This window comes from Rhamphochromis sp. 'chilingali' (assembly GCF_963969265.1).
Source record: "Rhamphochromis sp. 'chilingali' genome assembly, chromosome: 15".
Taxonomy (NCBI): Eukaryota; Metazoa; Chordata; class Actinopteri; order Cichliformes; family Cichlidae; genus Rhamphochromis; species Rhamphochromis sp. 'chilingali'.
The window spans coordinates 34,069,280-34,090,981 of record NC_137942.1 but is presented as its reverse complement, the minus strand read 5'-3'; the positions used below and the strand labels follow the sequence as shown (position 1 = coordinate 34,090,981).

The window sequence follows — 21,702 nt, the reverse complement described above, 5'->3', positions numbered from 1 at the left end:
TTTTCCATTGTATGTTCCAACACTGCCAACCCAGCAGAAACCTCTGTTTCCATATGAGACAGCTTTTTTTCACTTAGGTCTTATAACTACATGTTATCATCCTGCATGAGGATTTGTGAATGTTAGTAAAACGTTATCACAGTATAGACAACAATCTCATAGCTTAGTATTCTGTGAAAGGACATCACAGAGGTCAAGATAAGAAAGACGAGCTAAAGACAGATCCAGAGTCAGTTTCCTGTCAACACTGACCTAAAAACTATAAGATGTCCAATCCAATCCATCTTTATTTATAAAGCACTTTCTGGGGTGGCTGTAGCTCAGGTGGCAGAGCAGGTCAGCCACTAACCAGAAGGTCGGTGGTTTGATCCCAGGCTGCCTCCTGGCTGCATGCCAAATATCCTTGGGCAAGATACTAACCCCGTGTTTGCCTACTGGTGGTGGTCAGAGGGCCCGGTGGCGCCAGTGTCCGGCAGCCTCGCCTCTGTCAGTGCGCCCCAGGGCAGCTGTGGCTACAACGTAGCTGCCATCACGAGTCTTATCTCTAAAGGCAGATCGTTCACAGTTTTGGATCTGCTACAGGAAAAGCACGATCTCCTCGAGGTTTACGCTCAGTCCTGGGTACATTCAGGAGCAGCTGATCAGCTGACTTGAGAGAGCAGGTGAGTGTATAAGGCTGTAGCAGCTAAGAGAGATAAGATGGGGCTAGGCCATGGAGGGCTTTAAAAGCAAATAAAAGAATTTTTAAATGAATCCTAAAATGAATGGGCAGCCAGTGAAGTGAAGCTAAAATAGGGCAAATGTATTCAAACTTTCAAGTGCCAGATAAAAGACGAGCTGCAGCATTTTGCACCCTCTGTAAACGAGTAATGTATGAATCACTGATCCCTATATAAAGTGCATTACAGTAATCCAGCTGAGTGCTAACATAGACGTGGATCACTGTCTCAAAGTGCTGCTGTGACAGCTGCCTGAGCTGCAAGAAGCTTGATTTTACAACTGCCTTAATCTGTCACGTTCAGAGTCCACTTTCAGCCCCAGGTTTGTGACAGTTGGCTTATTATACTGGGCCAAGGTATCTAAATACACGTTGGAGGTCAAAAACCAAAAACATTCACCTCAGTTTTCTAGTCATTAAATCTGAAAAAGTTAAGAGTTAAGCTTTAATGTCATCAAGACTCTGAAATAATGGCTGTATGGAATATGTGCCTTTTTCACTTTAACTTTATTAGTAATTAACATCGTTTCACATGTGTGGTTCTTGTCAATGTTGAAGCTACAATTAAATTATAATTTCCCACAAGGGACTCAAGAACCTATGGAATCCCGTTTCCGCCACTAAAAAAAAAAAAAAAAAAAAAAAGATCCATAACTCAAAATTTCGAGTTATTTTCTCGAAATTTCGACATATTAACTCAAAATTTTGAGAAAAGCAACTCGAAATTTCGAGTTAGTGCTGCCAATCAGTAATCTACGTGAATGACGTCATTTCCATGTTACCCGGAAGCTGAAGCCCTCAGCTACAAATGCTACAGCTAAGCTACCGGTATTACATCCAGTCGTGAATGCACAGATTGCTGAGTGTTTTCAGCCTGGCTTCACAAATGATGAAATCCCTGTTATTAGCCGAATCACATGGTGTTACTATCAGCAAACATACTTTAATTTGTTGGGATCCGTTTTTGAGTGCGCGGTCCTGCGCCATATGCTTCCGGGTAACAAGAAAGCGACCTCATTCACGTATATTTTTGATTGGCAGAGCTAACTCGAAATTTCGAGTTATATTTCTCGAAATTTCGAGAAAATAACTAATTTCGAGTTATGGATACTAGCTTTTTTTTGTGGCGGAAACAGGCTTCCATAAGAACCTGAAGCAATCTGGGTGTTATGAAAGAGGCATTTTGGTTCAACAACCTCACAGGATTTTTCCTCTTACACTTCCAGGCACGGTAGAGAAATCCTGTAACAGTTTCTGAAATACTTGGACCAGCCTGACACCAAACTCCTTCTGAAGCCATTTGAACTGAAACACTATACTTAAATGCATTGTCTGTTGAATAGGCATACATCTGACAGAGCAGTTGATCTAAACTATAATAAAATGAGTCATGATAAGTGACTGATGCAGACAGACCAAAGATCCAGCTCAAAATGTTTATTCAGATGAACAGATCAGAAACATTTCCAAATGTCAGACAGCTTAGAAGCAGAGCCATACCCTGATAACATCCATCGCTCCATGTGACATTTCACACAAACACCACAACATACAAGAACTGATGCCAGCTTTAAAGCCAGGAAATCAGGAAAGAAATCAGCTGGAGCAGAAGTGAGTTTACTTCAAAGCCTGTGTTGTTAACATGCTGACTCCAGGCTCACTTCTACGTCTCAGCATTTAGCTCTTGTCACCCAGAGTGTGCTTGTCAAACAGGTACTCTGCCATCTTGTTGTTGTGGGCATCCATGCGGGTGAGGTTAGTGATGTGGTCACCCAGCTTCTTGATGGACTTCACCTGCTCATCCAGGTAGTGGCTCTCCAGGAAGTCACACAGCTGGGAAAACAAACTACAGTTAACATTTGATGATTTGTCAAACATACACAGCATCAACTAGTTCAGTCTTTAACCCCAAACTCTTCCCTCCAACTCCCACTTACATGAGGGTCATTATGCTGAGAAGCCAGCTTGTGCAGGTCCAGCAGAGCCTGGTTGACATTCTTCTCCAGCTGCAGAGCACACTGCATGGCCTCCAGCCCGCTGCCCCACTCGTCACGCTCTGGTTTCTGCACAACAAACAATTCTGTTAGAGACTGAACACTTGTTTTAAGCTCTGTGTACACATTACACACTAACGCTAACAACAAGAGAACAAGTGTCATAACACTGCTCCTTAATCCCAGTTTCTGTGTTAGAGACACAGTCAGGTATGTCACAGCAGGACTGGTTCAGTTTGTACACACCTTGATGTCCTGGAGTAAGACGCGACCTCCTCTCTTGTTCTGGAAGGACAGCAGCTTGTCAGCGTGCTCCCTCTCCTCATGGCTGTTCTCCTTGAAGAAGTGGGAGAAGCCTGGCAGGGCCACATCATCACGGTCAAAGTAGAAGGCCTGACAAATCAGACACAGGTTATTAGTACACAGCACCAATTCTTCTGCAAATACAGCATCGTGACAAACAGTTATGGAGACAGACATGATTCATGATGGACAGTTCAGCTGGTTTAGACCGAGGTAACTGCTGAACTCGAGACTAAAGAAAAGCCAAACGAAGCACGACGCAGCATTTGGGTTTTTCGGTGATGTGTTTGGGGTGAAAATACACTCCGCATCTGGCAACCTGCCCAACTGTGATAAACAACCAACAAACGAGCCGTTACTGAAATCATGCATTACTGAAATTAGCAACAACATACCGGACTTTACATTTAACGACTCTACTCCGTTCTCTTTGTCTAGCATTAAGCTAATATAGCTTGAGACTAAGGTTATTACAGACATCAGCATCACATGACGTGTTCTCACCATAGAAGTGTAGGTGTAAGACGCAAACAGCTCCATGTTCACCATCCGGTTGATGGCGGCCTCGCAGTCGCGGTGGTAGTTCTGGCGCACTTGGGACTCCATTTCGGCTGGCGTTTCTTGTGCTTTTTATTAACAAAAACGGTGCAAAAATAAAGCTTCACGTCGACTTTATGTGTAGTGTTCAAGTAGAAAAGGGTTTTTCTTCCGAAGTGCAGAGTAGCTGAAATACAAAGCGGGACGAAGTCAAGAAGTTCCGTTCAAACACTGTTGAAGCAAAAACTCCTCAAAGATTTCTCCCCTGGTGTGAAACGGCACACTCGCGGGTCCCTGTATTTATACTCCACCGGAAGTGCTCGTGCAAGATGTGACGTATGTTTCCACCAATCACTGAGCCGGGGCGTCTGTACCAGCTGTGACTCACAGGATGAAGTTGCATTTTTTTCTCCTCCTGATTCGTAGAAAACTCATCATCCACTTTAATGTTTAATGTGACCTGCTGGGAGATAGTCAGGTGCAATGACAAAGCATTTTCCGTAGTTCAACAGGAAATAAGCAACATATATAAGATATTTAACGATAAATCTCAAAACGCGTAAAATCGCTTCTTTGTTTAATACGTACAATGCTGTGCAAAAGTCTTGAGCCAAAGCTGATATTTCTTTTTCAAGTAGCCAGACCTCAATAATTCCCAGTTCTGAAGGGCGTTTGAAGTTTTTATCTGGACAAGTTTTTTAAACAAATGTTTTTTGCTTGTTTAATAAAGGGACTTAAGACTGATCTTTGAAACATTCAAGCCAAAAAGGCACAAAACCCAAAGGTTGACCCAATTGTGTCGATATATAACAGAAAACTTTTTAAATTGCATCTTTAGGCGCTTTGTTACTTGCAGCCTGTCAATAAAACACATACTGTGTTTCCACTTCTTTTGTTGAATCAGTGAAAAATTCCAAAAACAACCTGTTTAGACGGGCATTCGTTCTAACCAACAAGTACAAAAGAAGAACACTTTTGCATATTATTGTAGTTAATGGTTACATAAAAGCAGCATAAACTGAGGCAGAGTTACGCCATAAATCTAACACGTGACATCCAAAAACTGCTGATAATGGTGTTTACAACCAAAGAGTTTCTTATTGCATTGCATTGCTCAACACCACAGCACTGTTGGCAGACATTACCAGCAATAGTAGAACCTCCCAGGCGGAAACATTACTACTGCTGGGTAACACAAAACGAAAACTAAGACATGTATACACATTTTTGTATTAGTCTGTTCATGTAAGAGTATTTAGTATTTAGTATTTAGTATTTATTTATTTATTGTCATTGTCAAGAACAATGAAATTGCGTTTGGGGCTTCCATACAACCCAAAAAAAAGAGAAGAAAATAATAAATACCCCTTAAAACCCAAGTGTACATATTTAACCCAGTGTGACTCCAATGCAATAAGACAATCCTTAGCAATAATGTTCGTAGAAATTCAGACAAAGACCTGAGAAACATGACAAAATACAACAATGCAACCCATTCAATATTATTGTACTGTGAGATATGATATCAGATATGATAGTTATCTATTTAAGAAAGGGGGGGGGGGGGGCAGGAGGGGGAAGAGAATAAAGATATGATGCACCAATGCAGACCAGTTCATTGCTATTAAGAAGTTGGATATGGTTATTGTCCGTGAGAGGGGGGCAGAGAGTTCAGGAGCCTCACAGCCTGTGGATACAGGCTGTTGGCCAGTCTGGATGTTCTGGCCTGTATAGACCTGTACCTTCTCCCTGAGGGCAGCAGATGGAAAAGGTGGCGCGCAGGGTGATGTTGGTCCCGCAGGATACTGTGCACCCTCCTCAGACAGCGAGTGGGGAAGATATTACTGATCTCTGGCAGACTTGTTCCAATAATTCTGCCAGCTTCTTTCACCACCCGCTGGAGTGCTTGCTGATCGGCCTTGGTGCAGCTGGGGAACCACACTAGAAATCCATACGTCAGAACGCTGCTGATGGCACAGTTGTAGAAGTTCAACATCAGAGATCTGGGAATGTGTGCGCTCCGCAGTCTCCTCAGGTAGTAGAGGCGCTGTTGGGCCTTCCGTACAACTGAGGTGATATGGTTGCCCCAGGACAGGTCCTCGGTCACAGTTACCCCCAAGAATTTAAAACTGCTCACCCTCTCCACCGCCTCACTGCCAATGAAGAGAGGCAGATGGTTGTTATGACCCCTCTTCCGGAAATCTACAATGATCTCCTTGGTCTTTTTGGTGTTTAAGACCAAGTTATTGTCGTGGCACCATGACTCTAGTTGTTGCACCTCTGTCCTATAGTTTGTCTCATCATTGTGAGTATCGTGTTAGATGAAACTTGTCCTTGAATAGTCTCACTGCAGCTGAGGTATAAGTGTAACACAACGTCACATACTCAATCCTTTCTATGTAAAGTGCATGTAGAAGTAAATCCACTCATGATATGTTTTTAATAGAAAGCCCAAAACACATACAGTAAGCTTTAATATTCATCTTCATGTAATCATAAATATCTCTTCTGTACGTTTATCTTTAACTTGACTTTGTCTTTACATCAAGTCAAGCACTACAAGACAACACCTACAGCGGTGTGAGCAGTACTTTTCCACTGTGCCCGAGAGACCTGCCAGTCTGAACAGGTGTGCTGGTAATCACGTGTTCCCAGCACGAGGACGGAGCCTGCATTTTCTTTGCTGCACCCTTTCAGCTTCATTTTCTAATAATAAAATGAATGAAAGAACATCACTAGACTTGCTTTTAAGCAGTTGAAATGACAGAGAAAGCCTACTGATCTACTCTTTCTTTCCCAGTGAATAACTTCCACCATGTCTGCTTGTCTTAGAGTAATTGATACCTTCCTGCACACTAAGGAGAACATATGTAAGCCTTTTGGCTGAACGTGTCATTTCACACACAGTGGCAGTCACGTAGGCCGACACCGCTTGTCTCTAAAATATGTCTCAGAACAGGTTTAGTTCTCCTTATGATTTGCTGTAGTGTGTGATTTTAGCTGACACGTAATGTACGACAGTAAACAATACCTCTCTCAAACACATCAATGATATTGCAAAGGTTACATCTTATTAGTTTGACACATTTTAAATAGTGGTACAAAATTATGGTTTTTTTTTCAAGGTACAAGAAGGAGATAGTTTTGTTACTCGCTATCTACACAGTATATATGTGTTTGCACATCTGTAAATAACTCTCCTGCCACGATGTTGGAATTATAAAAGCAAATGCATGTAACAAATTCTAAGGACGGATTTATTGTAGGACAGGCCATTAATCACACTGATGATTATTAGTTATGACTTGTGGAAACATGCGTGGGATTAAATAAGCGTTTCCTTCTTCTTACTTCGTTTTGAAAATGTTGTTGTTATTTTTTCCTTATGTTTCCTTTTGTTTGTTTGTGCTTTTCTTTGTAGTTGCTGTTGTGTAATTTTAACATGTTCAAAATAAAGCCACATTACATTTTTAGCATAGTTGCAAGAGCTAGAGACATCATTACATAACACATTCCTCAGTCAGAGAAGCAACACTTGTTTTTCCAGAGCGTCAGAGCTACAGGTGTTACATATGATGCATTTATACCTGTAGACGTTTAAGTTGGAGCTGTTTTAACTGTTTTATTTGCCAATGGGCACAGCAATCATCATATTCTATAAGATTTGTCAGTAGCGGCGCTGTCCAATCAGGACCATGTACTAATAAGAGACATTTTCCATGACCTCAGAAAAAAAAACTTAAAACACCTCTACATATATTTCAAGATAAAGGAAAATGGATTCAGAAAAACATAAAGGTGTTAATTTTGTCAGAGTATTCAGAATCAGTGGAGAAATTTGTAGTTTTTGGTACAGAGCAAGGGTAAGAAAACTGCAATCTGAAAAGTTATAAAACTGTTAAATAAATAATGACCTGAGTAAAGACACCAGTTCCTGTGTCATATTAAGAAATAAGGAAGTAGACATAAAAAGTTCCATAAAATGAAAAAAATCAAATACATGTTGTATTTAATGCCAGCCCAATAGATAGCTTTGTGTTCACATGGCTTTTATTTCACTCTAGTCTTATAACTAAATTTCATCCTGCAGTAAAAATGATTGTTAATAAAAGGCTTTCACAGTATAGAGACAACAATCACATAAGTTAGTGTTCTGTGAAAATGGAGGAACCACAGAGCTGAAAGGAAGGAAGGACGAGCTAAAGACAGATCCACAGTCACTGCTCACTTATCATCGTACTAAAAAGCACTGTAAGCTGTCCTGTGTTGACTGTACTTCACCAACACCTGCAACAACACATAAGCACTCGTCATCAAGTGGCTACACTTGCTTTGTTTTCCACTCTCATGCTTAACAAAGATGACAGAGCAGTTCAGACAGCAGCTTTGCCATCTTTATTTTGTGCACTCTCGTGTAAGACGATGAGTCCGGGTTGTACCATCAGGTTCAGCTGAGTGTTGTGCGATGTCATCGCTGTGAGTCAGCATTCTGCAGCCGCCAGCACCCGTCTTCCTTTTTCTCTGTTCTGCTTTTGTTGTCACAGGGCCGTGAGAGGGAGGACACCTCGTGATCGCATCTCATTGTACGTTTACCTCAGTGCTCTGCTGGATGGGACCGGTTTGGAAAAACGAACAAGGAACAGAAAGTGTGAACGAAGGAACCAAAAGTGTACTTGAGTTACCGAAACTGTTTTTGACCAGTTATCTGTGTGAACTAGTAGTAATTAACGAAAAGAACTGTATTCATACTTTCTCATGTTTGTTAGGCACATTTGTTCAACTCATGTAGGCATGTAGACGTGGTGAAGATGGTTCGCTGATGTTCAAACCGAGGATCAGAAAATGTGATTTACTCTGAATGTGGCACGGCTGTTGGTGTCAGACTGGCTGGTCCGAGTATTCCTGAAGCTGCTGACCTGCTGGGATGTTTCCAACCAAGGTTTATTTAAAGGAAAGAAGATATACAGTGAGCTGCAGTTCTCTGGGTTAAAATGCCATGTTGGTGTCAGAGGTCAGATGAGAAAAGTCAAACTGCTTGAAGTTGACAGTAAAGCAACAGTAATTCAAATAATCACTTGCAGAATAATATCTCCGAACACCCAGCATGTCAACCCTTGAGCTACAGCAGCAGCAGACCACACCAGGTGTCACTCCTGTCAGCTAATAACAGGAAACTGAAGCTAAAGTTTTTGATGCATGCATCCAGCAGGATAAACTATTTCACAAAGCTCAGGTCATCGCAAACTGGTTTCCTGAGCATGACAGTGAGTTCACTGCACTCAATATCAATCCAGTCGAGCACCTTTAGGATGTGGAGGAATGGGAGACTAGCATCATGGACGTGCAGCTGACAAACCCAAAAGTGTCTGAGGCTTGTTTCCTGCACCTTGTTGAATCTGAAGAAGTAGAGATGTTCTGGAGACAAAAGGGGGCCGAGTGTATATCACCAACTCACAACGGTTGCCTCGAGGCACTTTTACAAAGGAAAAACGCTACAATAAGAGAGAAAACTCTAACAATCAGAAGCACTTGGATACAGTGGAAAGAAAGAACTCCCTTTTAACAGGAAGAGACCTCCAGCAGAACCAGGATCACAGTCACAGTGCCACAATCAAACATATGAGCCAGTAGGTTTACAATGTGCAGTGGCGGCGCTGCTGTTTTCTTATAAAAAATAGATAATGCAGGAAGCACATTTATATTTCTTTAACCTATTCCATGCATAAAATAATTTGAGACGCTGATCAAATCAGTAGTCCGGATTTATTCATTTAAGAAGTGTTGATGCAATACGTGTAGCAGAGAAAAACAGCTTTCAAAGAATCTACAGAAGAATTCTGCAACAGCACAGACAGCTGTAGAAACATAGCTTAAACATTAGAAGCTAGAAAAGCTAATGTATTTGTGAGTAATGGGAAAAGAAATAAAACAATAAATATACATTTCCAGATAATCGTTTTCTTTAAATATTCGTTTTTAAACAGACACACTTGACATTTGTTTGTTTTATTTCACAATGTGAATTTGGAAACAAATGAAATGTCACTTGGAATGTTTTTGCACGACAGAGTCAGATTTGACCTTTCATGGCTACAAATTACAGTATTAATGTACAGCAAAAGACACATGACACAGGAAGTTGGATCCATGTACTGCTGCTTTTTGTTTGTTTTGCTGAGTCACTGACAGATCTGTAAGGCTGACGCGGCTTCTAGTTGCAGAGTATGCATAGTTCCCCCCAGCTGAGATATTTCAATGGAGAACTCTTTTCAGTGCAGTTAAACTGGACTCCCTTTGGTGTGATTTGATTGCTCAGATGCGAACAGCATAATTAGCACCAAGATGCAGACCATAATTCTTTAGAAGCTCCAGGAGTGCAAACTTCAGCTAAATGCTTGTTATTCTGACACCGGGGCAAATCACACAAACTGTAGCTGCTTCTGGCAGCTTGAGAATAAAGCAACATTTTAGCAAACACGGCCGCTCTGTGGAGTTCAGGGTTTTTATACGGGGCACTCACAAGACCGTTCTGAATGAACAGTGGACGACAGAGATGCAGTCCAAAATTTTACATTTTGGGTGGACACTTTTCTTTGGAAAATATCATTAGATTTTAAGTCGAAGGGCTCTGCACATTTGATTTGTAGTAAACCAGTAAGTAAAGAAATACATCATAGCTCCACAGAACATTTGCAGGCATGAAGTGTGCAGGAGCCGCCCGAGTGGTGCACTGCGAAGCTCGATTAAATCCTCAGTCAGCGATGTTGAGCTTAAAGAGTTTCCTGTGTCACAAAAGTTGCTCTCTTTCTACTAAATCACCATGGTAACTTATGCTGAACACAGCCCGGTGCTTTGGTTTAGAAAGATCCTGAAGTAAAACATTTTCTCTGGATCCGTTCTTTACAGCGTGTTTTAAGTACCTGCATGATTGTTAAGCCAGACTTTATTAAACTGACTGAATGAAGGCCAGCTGTAAAGTTACAGAAGTGCAAACTGCAAAAAAATGAACAAATGTTTTTATACTTCATTCAAATCTGCTGCCTAATCTTATGCACATAGCTGGATTTGCAGCTACGACAGGAGGAAGCTGAGAACCAGCGTCGAGGTTCCTGTTATCTCCAACTGGGCTTTTAGGTTTTGTCAAGCCAGCGAACACAAACAATGGCTAGCTGTGTTGAAGCCTCTGATACCCGCTGCTTCCTATACGTGTAAGGTTCTGTTGTAGTTAAACCGCACATCTAATGTGTGTTTTAGTTGCTGTTTAGAAACAGGAGCCACAAAGGGTTTTTTCGAGGACCTCTCAGCATACGTCACCAGATTGGAAGTATTTTTTTGGCTTTTCTCTCAGAAAAACTTTAGTACATAAGTGTTGCTGTATTGTCAAAAACAAAATAAAAAATATATATATTGTTCATGTTTATCTGTATTCACTCCTGATCACTGAGAACTACCTTGTGAGCGCCCCCTGCTGTGACCTTTTCTGAATTGCACCTCATTTCTGTCTGTCTTAACTTCTGAGCAGGAAGTGGAATGGCCCCCACAGAACACGCTCAAGCCCATAACACAACTTTATCTATTTAATATGCACTGACCCTGCAACACAGGCGCAATAATCTGAGCCAAAGTTCTCCTGAGGTTTGTCACGGTTCACGTGGATTATTCGTTAACGTGGAAAGAAATGTGAACATGACCTACTTTGAAATAACTTGTGATACCTGATCAGACATGTGAGGGTTAATTAAAAAATGCATAACAGAGGTAGAAAATCAGCAGGGTTATTATCATGATAGCCTGTTATGACTAAAATAAAGGAATTACTAAAGAGCAGCTGTTGTTAATAAACCTGCAGGTTTATTGTTTTGACTAATCAAGCAAAACGTTGCAGTAGTTCTAATGGATGTTACTTTGGCTAGCATTGTTTTTTATATTTATTTAAAAACCAAAATGACAAACTCAACAATGAATCGATTCTTCTGACGGGCAGCTACTGCTCTGCTCGATAATCTTCAGTAAACCGACATACATTTAAATGAAAACAGTGAAATGTTTTTAGGGTCTCTGCATTGACCGTCACAGGGACGTAAAAGGGAAAAACCTTTCGTCTTAATCACAGTGAATATCTATCGCCACATTTTCCATGTTAGGATCATTTTTAAACCATGTTGGCAACAAAAATCAGCTCATAAGTCAGCAACACTTAACGTGTGAGCTGCATTGAATCCCTCGTCTGTCTATTAAGTGCTTTGTGTCAGCCATTCCTAATATAATCTCAAAATGTAATTTAACATCGAATGTTTTTGCTTTTAAAAGCCCTCCTCCCCTTCTGTCGCCGTCTGGCCTGTGATGATTTCTGCTTTTTCAGGTCACAGTCAAACGCTCCATGATCCAAACTGTAACTCTGTTCCTTCTTCCTGCCGTTCTGTTTTAAGCTGTAGGAATCCACACACTCTTCCACTGCACAGCGCTTCTCCACATTTCTTCCAGGAATGACGGACGGCACCGAGTCCAGTCTAGCTCCCCGTCTTTCCCTTCCTGGTCCTCACACAGGCGCAGGGTTTTTAGCGGACTAGTGCAGGTGTACTGGAGGTACTGGCAGCCCTGCAGCAGGAAATCAGAAACAGTGAAGTGAGTGTAGGCGATTATATGAGGCAGGCCTAATTTGGGAGAAGGAAGTCAATCCTACACTCAGGAGCTCAGTTTAATGCAAAATGAGTTAGCTAAAAGAGTTAGCCTCACCTCAGCACTGCCCCAGTACCAGATGGCCTTGATGACACTGTGATTAGCCAGAGCCACAGTCAGCTGGTCTCGACTTCCTGTAATAACGTTTACCAGACCTGCTGGCAAGTCCGAGGACTGGAGCACCTGAGAAAGAGGAGAAGGAAAAGGTGCAATAAAGATAACAACCGGTTTTTATGATTCACGGTGCTTTTTAATGCAGGTCAAGCTGAGGAAACCGAAGACTTGCTTCAACTCTGCAGTCAAGTTTTCATCTTAAATGAAAACAGATCTGCACACAAGTTCACACTGACAGCCTCGTGATCGACTGCAGCTTAAGCTGCGCTGACCAAGCACTTTTAATGCTGACCAACTTAGAAAAACTGGCTAGAAACAGGCCCGCAACATTAAGGTACAATTTAAGACTTTCAAACTCTCCATTAGGAAGCATTATCTAACCAACAGTCCACTCACCTACGTCTTTTTCTTTCTTTTTTTTTGCTTAGGCTGTACAAAAACATTTAGGCACCATGTCTTACAATAGCAGGCCAACCAAACATCTGGGGGAACCCAGAATAGATGCAACACTGAAAGGATCTGGAACTGCACATAACTAAAACAATCATGACACTATAAGCAGACTTTTCTAAAACCTTTGCACATTATTTCCATTTGAGTAAACAGCTGTTCTTTCCAAGGTTTGACCTGATTAAAAACATCTTCAGAGCTTCTTTGCAACACGTAAAGCAAAACACGTGCACGCATGTTAGACGTGACCTGACAAGGTCAGCCGCACAGAGCTGTGCAGATTTAGGGATTACCCTCAAACAGCTAGGTGCAGACATGTAACACTCATCCGGTGATGATTTATTTCAGTTCAATTCATTTCATGTGTTCAACGCATGAAGACTCCTTTATCCTCGGCTCACATCCCTTATGCCTGCACAGCCTGTCCTCAAATTATTATTAAGAGGCTAACACTTAGACAGATCACTATTTACCATCACACCAACAGCCACTTTAGAGTCACATGTTAGCTGAGCCACAAGCTCAGCTTCATGGTTGTTAGTATGCTCGTTGTCGTGACCGGTGATCAATGGCTACGAGGACTGTTCACAGAGCTGGTGAACGGCTGTAATCACAGCGCAGAATGACATACTGAGAGACTCTTCGTGTAATTGGTCTCTTTGACTCCCTGCCCAGGACGTGCACCTCGAGTGTAAACAGAGTGCAGCGTCCTGAGCAATGTGAGCAAACTGCTGCAGTAAACGAGAAACGCCAGCAAACGTGGCGGTGGACACAAAATGGACAAAAGCCTTTATTACTATTTTTGCTTAACGGCGCTTCTTATCACGTCTGACTGGCGTTTCTGCGCGTGCATGATTATGTCATGCTGACGACTGAATTTAAAGTTAATCGACATGCTCACACAGGTGCCCGCGCATGTTTAAAATGGCTGCAGGGTGGCGAGCCTTTCCTCTAGAATGACAGCAGCTCTGCTTCTGACCCACACAGTGTACTGACATTCATACAAACCTGGGCAGACTTTTCTTTTTGTGTAGACTTTTCTATTCACTTGTACAATCACTAGTTTGACCCCCAAGTTAAGACGATATTCAGGTCAGCTGCCTCTGAATAACAAAGACGTATTGCTTCAGTTCGTGTTACTTTTGTTCCACCGTGTTTGACTTTGTGTTCCGACTGAAACATGCAACTTCTTTCTAAAGGTTCCCTGCCACTTGCCACGCAGCACATTTATACACTTACCTTAATGAATGCCAAGACAGGCAGTGGATACTTTTGACTGGGGACCATAATAACAGCATTGCCTGTGGCAATAGTTGCCCCAAGCACGGTTACCATGGAGAGGAGGGGATTGTAGTCAGGTAGGACGACCCCCATGACTCCCAGGGCTTCAGGGATGGAGAGAGCGGAGCCAGAGTTTGGCATGGGCTGAAGGAGAGGGAAACAACGAGCGATCAGACGGCCTCAGCTGATACTTTTCTATCATGTTTCAGCATCTTTAGCAGCTTTGAGTAACATGAAAGGTCTCACCAGCGCTCCTCCCTGGACTTTGTCACAGTAAGCGGCCCAAACGCTGAGCCTGGTAATGCTGAGCTCCACCTCCTTCTCAGCCTCGTCCATTGACAGGCCGGTCTGTGTGTTGATTGCTGCAGCTATGTCCCGCCTCTTCGCCTCAAGGCCCTTGGCCAGAGAGTAGAGTGACTGGGCACGTGCAGACGGGCTCTTTTTCATCCAGCTGTAAGAGACAAAGGCATTCAAAGAAATACAACAATAATAATATAAATAAAACAAAAGCCTGATGCCATTTGTTGGGATTTATGTGTCCGTCAGGTTAAGCTTCATCACGTGGATAAAATCTATCAACTGTTAAAGACTGCCGATGAGTAATGGCCACACGTCCTGCTTCACAGCTTGTGTTTGTGAGATTTCAGTGAACTCTGTAAGCAGTTTGTGTCGAGTTCATGACTCTGCACTTTGTCTTCTTATCTGTTCCCACAGTCAAGTTGTACATTGACTGATGGCAAACGCACACAGCCCGGCCCTACAGTAACCAGCTGATAAGAGCAGATTAAGAACACAATGTTCTACATGGAAGGCTCAGAGGACTCATCTACATGTTGTGTATATGGAGTAAAATGTAACAAACAACATTAAAGTGGATCTACGCTGCTCAGTTCACTCTCCAGATTTCTGCTTTGTGACTCTACTCGTCGAACAGCCTCGTCTGACTCCAAGTTAAAAATATTAACATTTCTTTAGTGGCTCTGTCGTAGACGCAGAACTTCATTTTAAATCCTTCAAGGTCTTAAATAATCACATCTTAAAATCCTCATATTACCGTAGTATACCAACAAAGCACTCTGCTCTCAGACCGGCAGTGTCTCAATGCACAATCAGCTTTCAGCCCTTCTGTGGAAGCAGGTGCAGGTGTGGGTCTGGGAGCTGAACCCCGTCTCCACTTTAAGAAAAGACTTGAAAGAACCTGTGAAACCATCCAGAAATACTACAGGGATGATTTGTACCTACGTCATTACTTGATGGCTTTTCCACTAATATAGTGACTACATCTTGGAAAATCTGTGCAGTTTCATAAACTCTCAACAGCATCTGTTGTGCGAGTACACAAACCTCAGTTGTGTTTGTGGTTTTTTTGAATGACCTGTACGTGTTTGTGAACACGTACAGGTAGTTTGCGCTCTCACCCTGGCTGGACTTTGACAGCAGCCTCCACAGCATTGCGAACGTCCTTCCGGCCCCCGTCTGGGCAGTAGGCCAACAGACCACCACTACCACCTGGTGGCTGCACAGCCACACTGCAGCCAGACACTGACTTACATGCTTTACCAGCAACAAACTGCAGGTGGGACTGAGGGGCTCTAGAAAAACGAAAGAAAATGTAATGATGCGATTAGTGCTGTGCAACACATTTTTCCTGCAACATTTACCAGCTATAATGCTTCACAAACATACCTGGCAGGGTCCGACTCAGCAGGAATGATAGGTGGGGACGTTTCTGTTCCGAACTGCGTGTAGTCCATGGAGACGGGAGAGGAGCGAGGAAGAGGGGGGGAGGAAGAGGAGGGGCGTAGAAACTGGTACAGACCCTGACAGGATAAAGAGGGGATATAACTATCGAGTGATTTATGTGGGCGTGTTTAGTAGGGATGTTTTGCACTGCAGGAGCTGGTGTCTACGGAGCTGGAGACCAATAAGAACCTCATATCTAAAGACCGAGGTTATTAGTGCTGCGGGGCTATATGAGCCTAACAGAAAACACTAAACTAAGGACGGTGAGACGACACCCAGGGGACGTTGAATTCAAACATTGAACTACAGCAGCATGTGCAAGCAGTGTTACTGATCCAGGCTCTGTCGGCCTGTCAAAACAACAAACCTCCTGTCCTCCATCGGTGCAGGTCCCGCTGTCTTTGTGACCGGAGACGGGCAGACAGGGGTCACAGATGGAGTGGGAATTCACCCACACAGAGCCAACTGACAACCTGGCAGGACACGAAGAAGAAATATTCATTTTAAAGGAAATAAATATGAATGTTAGTACTAAATGGACAGTCACGAGATGTGAAGCCGACCATGAAAGTCAACGTATTCGCTTTACACCGAGCACAGGTGGTTGTGACGAAACGACTGTATATGAAAGTAAAAAGAAAAGTCAACAAAGAAACGAAGAGAAGGAGAAAGAGGAAACAGACAGCAGAACAGAAGGACAGAGAGCAGAGAATGCAGATGCACCTCTGAGCTGTCTCCAGAGCGAGGGTGAGGTCTTCGGTCCAGATGGATGCTGCCTGACCGTGAGGACTGTGGTTCCCTGCACAGGGCAGAAAATGTTACTCCGGCGCCTTGTTCGACACAGGCCCAGGTCTCTGATTACGATGCAAATGCAACCCTTTAAAAAACCCTCAAACCTTATTCACGTTGGTGTCTTATAGGAGACGTTTTCACATGAAGCTTCTTACCAAGAGTCACGGCTTCTGTGTTGCTTCTGAAGGTCATGAGGGGCAGCAGTGGTCCGGGACAGGGGTTGAGCACACATGGTGAGGAGGGGGCCACCCCACAGAGCACAGTGGAAGGATACTGGGCACCTGACGTGGGATCAGCACAGGACTGAACCAACTGAGGAGAGATCATTTAAAACTGCTAGTTATGGGCAGTAAACTCAGAGGAAATGAAGACAAAGTGGTGCACACCATCAGCAGACGAGTCTAAGGGAACCTTCAAGTTCGTTGAAACTTTTCCTGGCATTAACATTTTTAAACCCTGATGTCTCAAAGTCTTCTTACTAACCGTGGCTCCCAGCTGCTGAGCCTCCTGCACAGCAGCATCCACCCGTTCCCTGTCTGCCTCACTGGGCAGGGTCACACATTTCATCTTGGCCATTCGCAACCGGAGATGGGCAACAACACTGTCCACCACACTCTCCTGCACACACAACACCCAGAAGACCTGCAGGCAGAGGGGAGTCCCGTCAAACAGGCTCAGGGATGCATCGCTGGAATAGGAGTTACCTCGTCGCTCTATGAGCGTACCTCTTTCTTCTTCCTGAAGGCGGCCTCCATCACCTCATCCACGGCACTGTTAATGTCTGCCGACTCAAAGATGATGAAGGGACAGGTGGAGCCTACGCACGGTGACACCGCCACAGGAACTCCCATCCCTGCTGTGGCCTTACACAGCATCACTCCGTCCTCGAAGAGCAGGGAAACATTTTCTTACACACAGCTCAACCATTTGGACTCCATTTCACTCACTCTCACAAAAACACACACAGTCGTGTTTTCATATCTTAGTGGGGACGTCTAATTGACAATGCTTTCCCTAACCCTAATCATCAAAAAGCAATGCCTAATCCAAACCTCGCCTAAGCCTAACAGTAACCCTGACACCAAAACCACATTAAGAGTCTCAAAAATGCCCTCAAACTCGAAGGGGCAGGCATTTTGTCCCCATAAGGCAGGGGTGTCCAACTCCAGGCCTCGAGGGCCGGTGTCCTGCAGGGTTTAGATCTCACCCTGGGTCAACACACCTGAATCACATGATGAGTTCATTATCAGGCCTCTGGAGAACTTCAGGACATGTTGAGGAGGTCATTTATCCATTTAAATCAGCTGTGTTGGCTCAAGGACACATCTGAAACCTGCAGGACACCTGCAGCTCCGTACCCCTGCCATAAGGGCTGTTGGTCCCAGTATAGTAACATTCCCATTTCTGGTCCCCACAAAGACATGCAAACATGGCACACAAACACACCTCCTTGTTGCCGCAGTAGTTGACGTAACTGATGCTGTGGTTCTGGGCCACTTTGACACCCAGTGTTATGTCACTTCCTGTTAGCACATTAAGAGCCCCAGCAGGAAGTCCTGCTCCTGTAAAAAGCTGAGCCAGTAGTAGTACTGGGGGGGCCGTGCTCTGACCGGGGACAACCACCACAGAGTTGCCTAGAAGGAAGAAGCATTCATTTATACCTCACAGCTCCTCTGACACCACAAATAAAGATATAAAACCTAAACGATTAAGATGATAACAAATTACAAAAAGAGATAACTGGCTTCTCTCTCATGACTAATCTTAAGCTACACATCTTTGGCCTTTGGATGAATTTTCTGGTATTTAATAAACCATATAATTTATTAATCAACTAAAGCATGAATCGATGAATATAACCACAGGCTGCAGGGCTCTTTGGTGGTTGATGAGAGAAGTGCTTTGATGTTTTTCCCATATCAAAGATCTGGATACATTTGATAGTAATTAAGATCTAACAGCGGACCACAAAGACCAATTCTGAAAAAGTTGGGACACTGCAGGAAAAGTAAATAAGAACCAAATGAAGCTCTTATAAAATAGTATTTCATCCCAAATGTTTAAACTGAGACATTTCAGTATTTCACTTTTAAACTCAGGTATTAAGACGATTTTGAAATGTTCAGATTTGATGTTAGAGTCAGATTAGGGTTCAGCTACAAACATCAGTGTGTGTTTTACCCATAGCCAGTGCTGGCAGGACTTTGAGCAGAAGAGAATAGAGAGGACAGTCTTTCGAGGTCACCACTGCCACCACACCTGGAAGATAAAAAATAAGAAAAATTACGAAACACCACAATAAAAAGACTGAGAGCATTTTGTAAAGATAGCTGAATTCACTTACCCAGAGGTGTCCAGTCAGTGAGGAGTGTGTCTCTGAGCTGCGCCCAGCTGCTGTAGAACTGCAGCAGCCTGACCAGGGCGGCAGTGGCGCAGGAGGCCTCACAGAGCTCACACAACTCTGAGAGACACTGGCTGTGCTGCCCGAGGACACTCACCAACCTGTTAGAGGACAGAAATTCATCTTTATGTTAAACTGGTGGCTCAAAAACAAAGCAGCGAGGTGTGTGAAGGTGTGTTTGTTGGACCTGAGGAGCACTTTGGCCCTTTGGTTGCAGCTCAGGCTGCTCCAGGACTTGAAACCGTTAACAGCAGAGGAGGCACACTGGGAAATATCAGCTTCTTCAGCGCATGCTGTGCTGCATACAATACTTCCTGGAGAGCAGGCAGGCAAAACACTGAGACCATCATTATCATTAGGATGTTTGTAAAAAGTCTGAAACACTGACTTGTAATGAAGAGGTTTTAACTTCTGTGTAACTGTGTGCTTGGGCTGCTCTCACCTTTAGAATCAGCCAGGGAGCAGCTCCGTCCGTCTGCTGAACAGACAAATTTACCGTCAATGAAGAGACCCAGAGAACGGGAACGATGCTCCAGCCAGGCCTGATGAAGAAGAGAGGGAACAGGGGAAGGATCAGCTCCAGAACAGAGAGACCAACACTCCCACACAGATTCAGTTTTGTTAAAAGGTTACTGCAGATTTATGAAAATCCTTGAATTAAAATAAAAAAGTCTTGCTTCCCTTTTATCAAACCGTGCCTGTATGAGTACAGAGGATGAGGATGCCGAACATCTCAGACAAGCTGTTATCTGGAGTCTTACAGGTAAAGGAGGCCCTTCTAATGTTTTTGCAAATCTAAGCATTTGCATATAAGAGATGTGCATTATTTTGAAAATAAGAAAAGAAAACTACAGTCTATCGTGCTCTCAACATTTTAAATCCACAACATGTTAACATCGTCATTAGCACACTCGTGAAATTATGGCCTGCAGATGAGCAGCACCCAAAACCAAAAAAACCTTTTTACTGGTTGAAGAGACCAATATACATGGCAGTGACTGATAAAGGCGGGTAGGCAAAGTGAAGAGTGTCAGCTATTTACAGACTGAAGACCAAAGTACAGAGCTCAACTCTCTGCAAAGCACCAACGGCATTTTTTAGCAGTGTGTATTAACTGAGCCGTGGTGCTGGTACTATGGTCTCTCATGCGCTACATGATGTGGGCTGTCAAATGACAGCATGCTAGTGGTTTGAGTGCTTCTCCAGTAATTTAGCACTCTTTGTAAACCTTCAATGTCCTGACAGCCACAAAAACCTTTACACAGCTGTTTTTACACAGCTGTTTGCAGATTAGCAATCATAGACTGTACACAGAAGATGGGAGTAGCCAGCTGATTTTACTTAGTTTTAGCAGGCCTGGCACCATGAACGAGGGGTAAACCTTTATTGAGAGATCCCATCTTCTACATTTGGTATTTGGCAGAAGCTCCTGTTAAACTCTTTTCAAGTTCAGGTAAAAAGAGGAAACCCCTACAATGTTTTTCACGGACTACGGTGGGATACGGACATAAAAAAACAATCTACATGAACAGTAATCCCTCGACACATTATAATGTAATTATGTGTCTAGTTCTGTCACATGTTTGTCTTGTGAGGTACACTGGGCTAACGGTTAAGCAACTTCACGAGTCCAATAACTTATATATAGGTATCCGCTAACTCCGCAGCACAGCGTGCTGTGAGTAAGTTTAGTTTCAAAGCAGTCTCCGAATATGAATCTGAACGTTACCTGTGCAGTAGCAGTGCTAGAAGTTGCTGCTGGCCCGTACTCCATGCTTTGGAAAATCTCGTACACTGTCTTGGTGCTGCTAACAGCCATAATAAGAAGAAACCACTGTGGGAGCAAATCTCGCCGTCGCTGTGCGTGGTCGTTCTTGGATGGAGTTAGGAAGAATACGAAGAGAGAAAGCTGGCAGAAGGGGAACTCGAGCGTCACTCCGACTCTGAAAGAAACGTGCTAGCTTCCCTGAGCTGCCAGAAACGCGCAGGTCGATACGTGAGAGCGAGAGGATTCACTCCTCCCGACTTCCGCTATTGTGTGCGCTAAGTTCACGAGAACGCAGATAGACCGTACTAGGATGTATGGACACTGAGAAAATGAAAATAACCTTTTTTAACTTCGTAAAGCACAATCAATCCAGTTTTTAGTTTTAGTTTTTTCAAACTCATACAAATTATTGTAATAAAACGTGTGACATAATTTCAAAATAAAGCCTAATTTCCGGTGTTTGTGCCAAAAACTGATTTTTGGTATTTGCCAAAACTGATATATAACTTGTTGGTCTATAATATGTGAAACATATGTCAAATGTATCCGCCATGACTTATATGAAGTCATCTTGAGCCACAAACAACATTATTGTAACAAGGCAGAAGCTGCAATCAGTTTTTGGCAGTGACTTTTATATATCCTTTATTTATCCAGTTAAGAAAATCTTGTTGGCATTAAAAATGTTTTTTTAAGGTTAATCTGCCCAAGAGGACAGCAAATATTACAAACAATATCACAATAGTTCTGTAAACATATTTTAAGTGGACAAAAAGGACCGGATTGGTTACAATATCAAAGAGTTATAAAGATACTTGAAAAACATGTAAATTTTAAAGTTTAGATTTAACCCCTGTGTAAACCCTGTTCACCGAAGTCTATTTACCAACGTACGTAAAGTTTAAAACACACACACGCACAC

The 21,702-nt window shown here is 43.0% G+C and overlaps 2 protein-coding genes across 2 annotated transcripts; both read right to left on the bottom strand.

The window, feature by feature from the left end:
* Positions 1-2,140: 2,140 nt before the first annotated feature.
* LOC308412087 (ferritin, middle subunit) lies at positions 2,141-3,843 on the bottom strand. Its single transcript, XM_080906179.1, has 4 exons — positions 3,520-3,843; positions 2,959-3,105; positions 2,656-2,781; positions 2,141-2,551 (listed from the first exon to the last, which is right to left on the bottom strand). Exons 1-4 carry the CDS (start codon positions 3,619-3,621, stop codon positions 2,396-2,398), a joined length of 531 nt encoding a protein of 176 aa, XP_080762305.1. The 5' UTR covers positions 3,622-3,843; the 3' UTR covers positions 2,141-2,395.
* Positions 3,844-9,313: 5,470 nt separating this feature from the next.
* Positions 9,314-21,014, bottom strand: aldh16a1 (aldehyde dehydrogenase 16 family, member A1). Its single transcript, XM_080905801.1, has 17 exons — positions 20,742-21,014; positions 19,455-19,554; positions 19,200-19,326; positions 18,956-19,113; positions 18,793-18,870; positions 18,058-18,245; positions 17,337-17,495; positions 17,095-17,253; positions 16,767-16,923; positions 16,543-16,618; positions 16,187-16,292; positions 15,763-15,896; positions 15,495-15,668; positions 14,323-14,527; positions 14,035-14,220; positions 12,289-12,414; positions 9,314-12,150 (listed from the first exon to the last, which is right to left on the bottom strand). The coding sequence occupies exons 1-17, from the start codon at positions 20,829-20,831 to the stop codon at positions 11,977-11,979; spliced, it is 2,397 nt and encodes a 798-aa protein (XP_080761927.1). The 5' UTR covers positions 20,832-21,014; the 3' UTR covers positions 9,314-11,976.
* Positions 21,015-21,702: the final 688 nt, after the last annotated feature.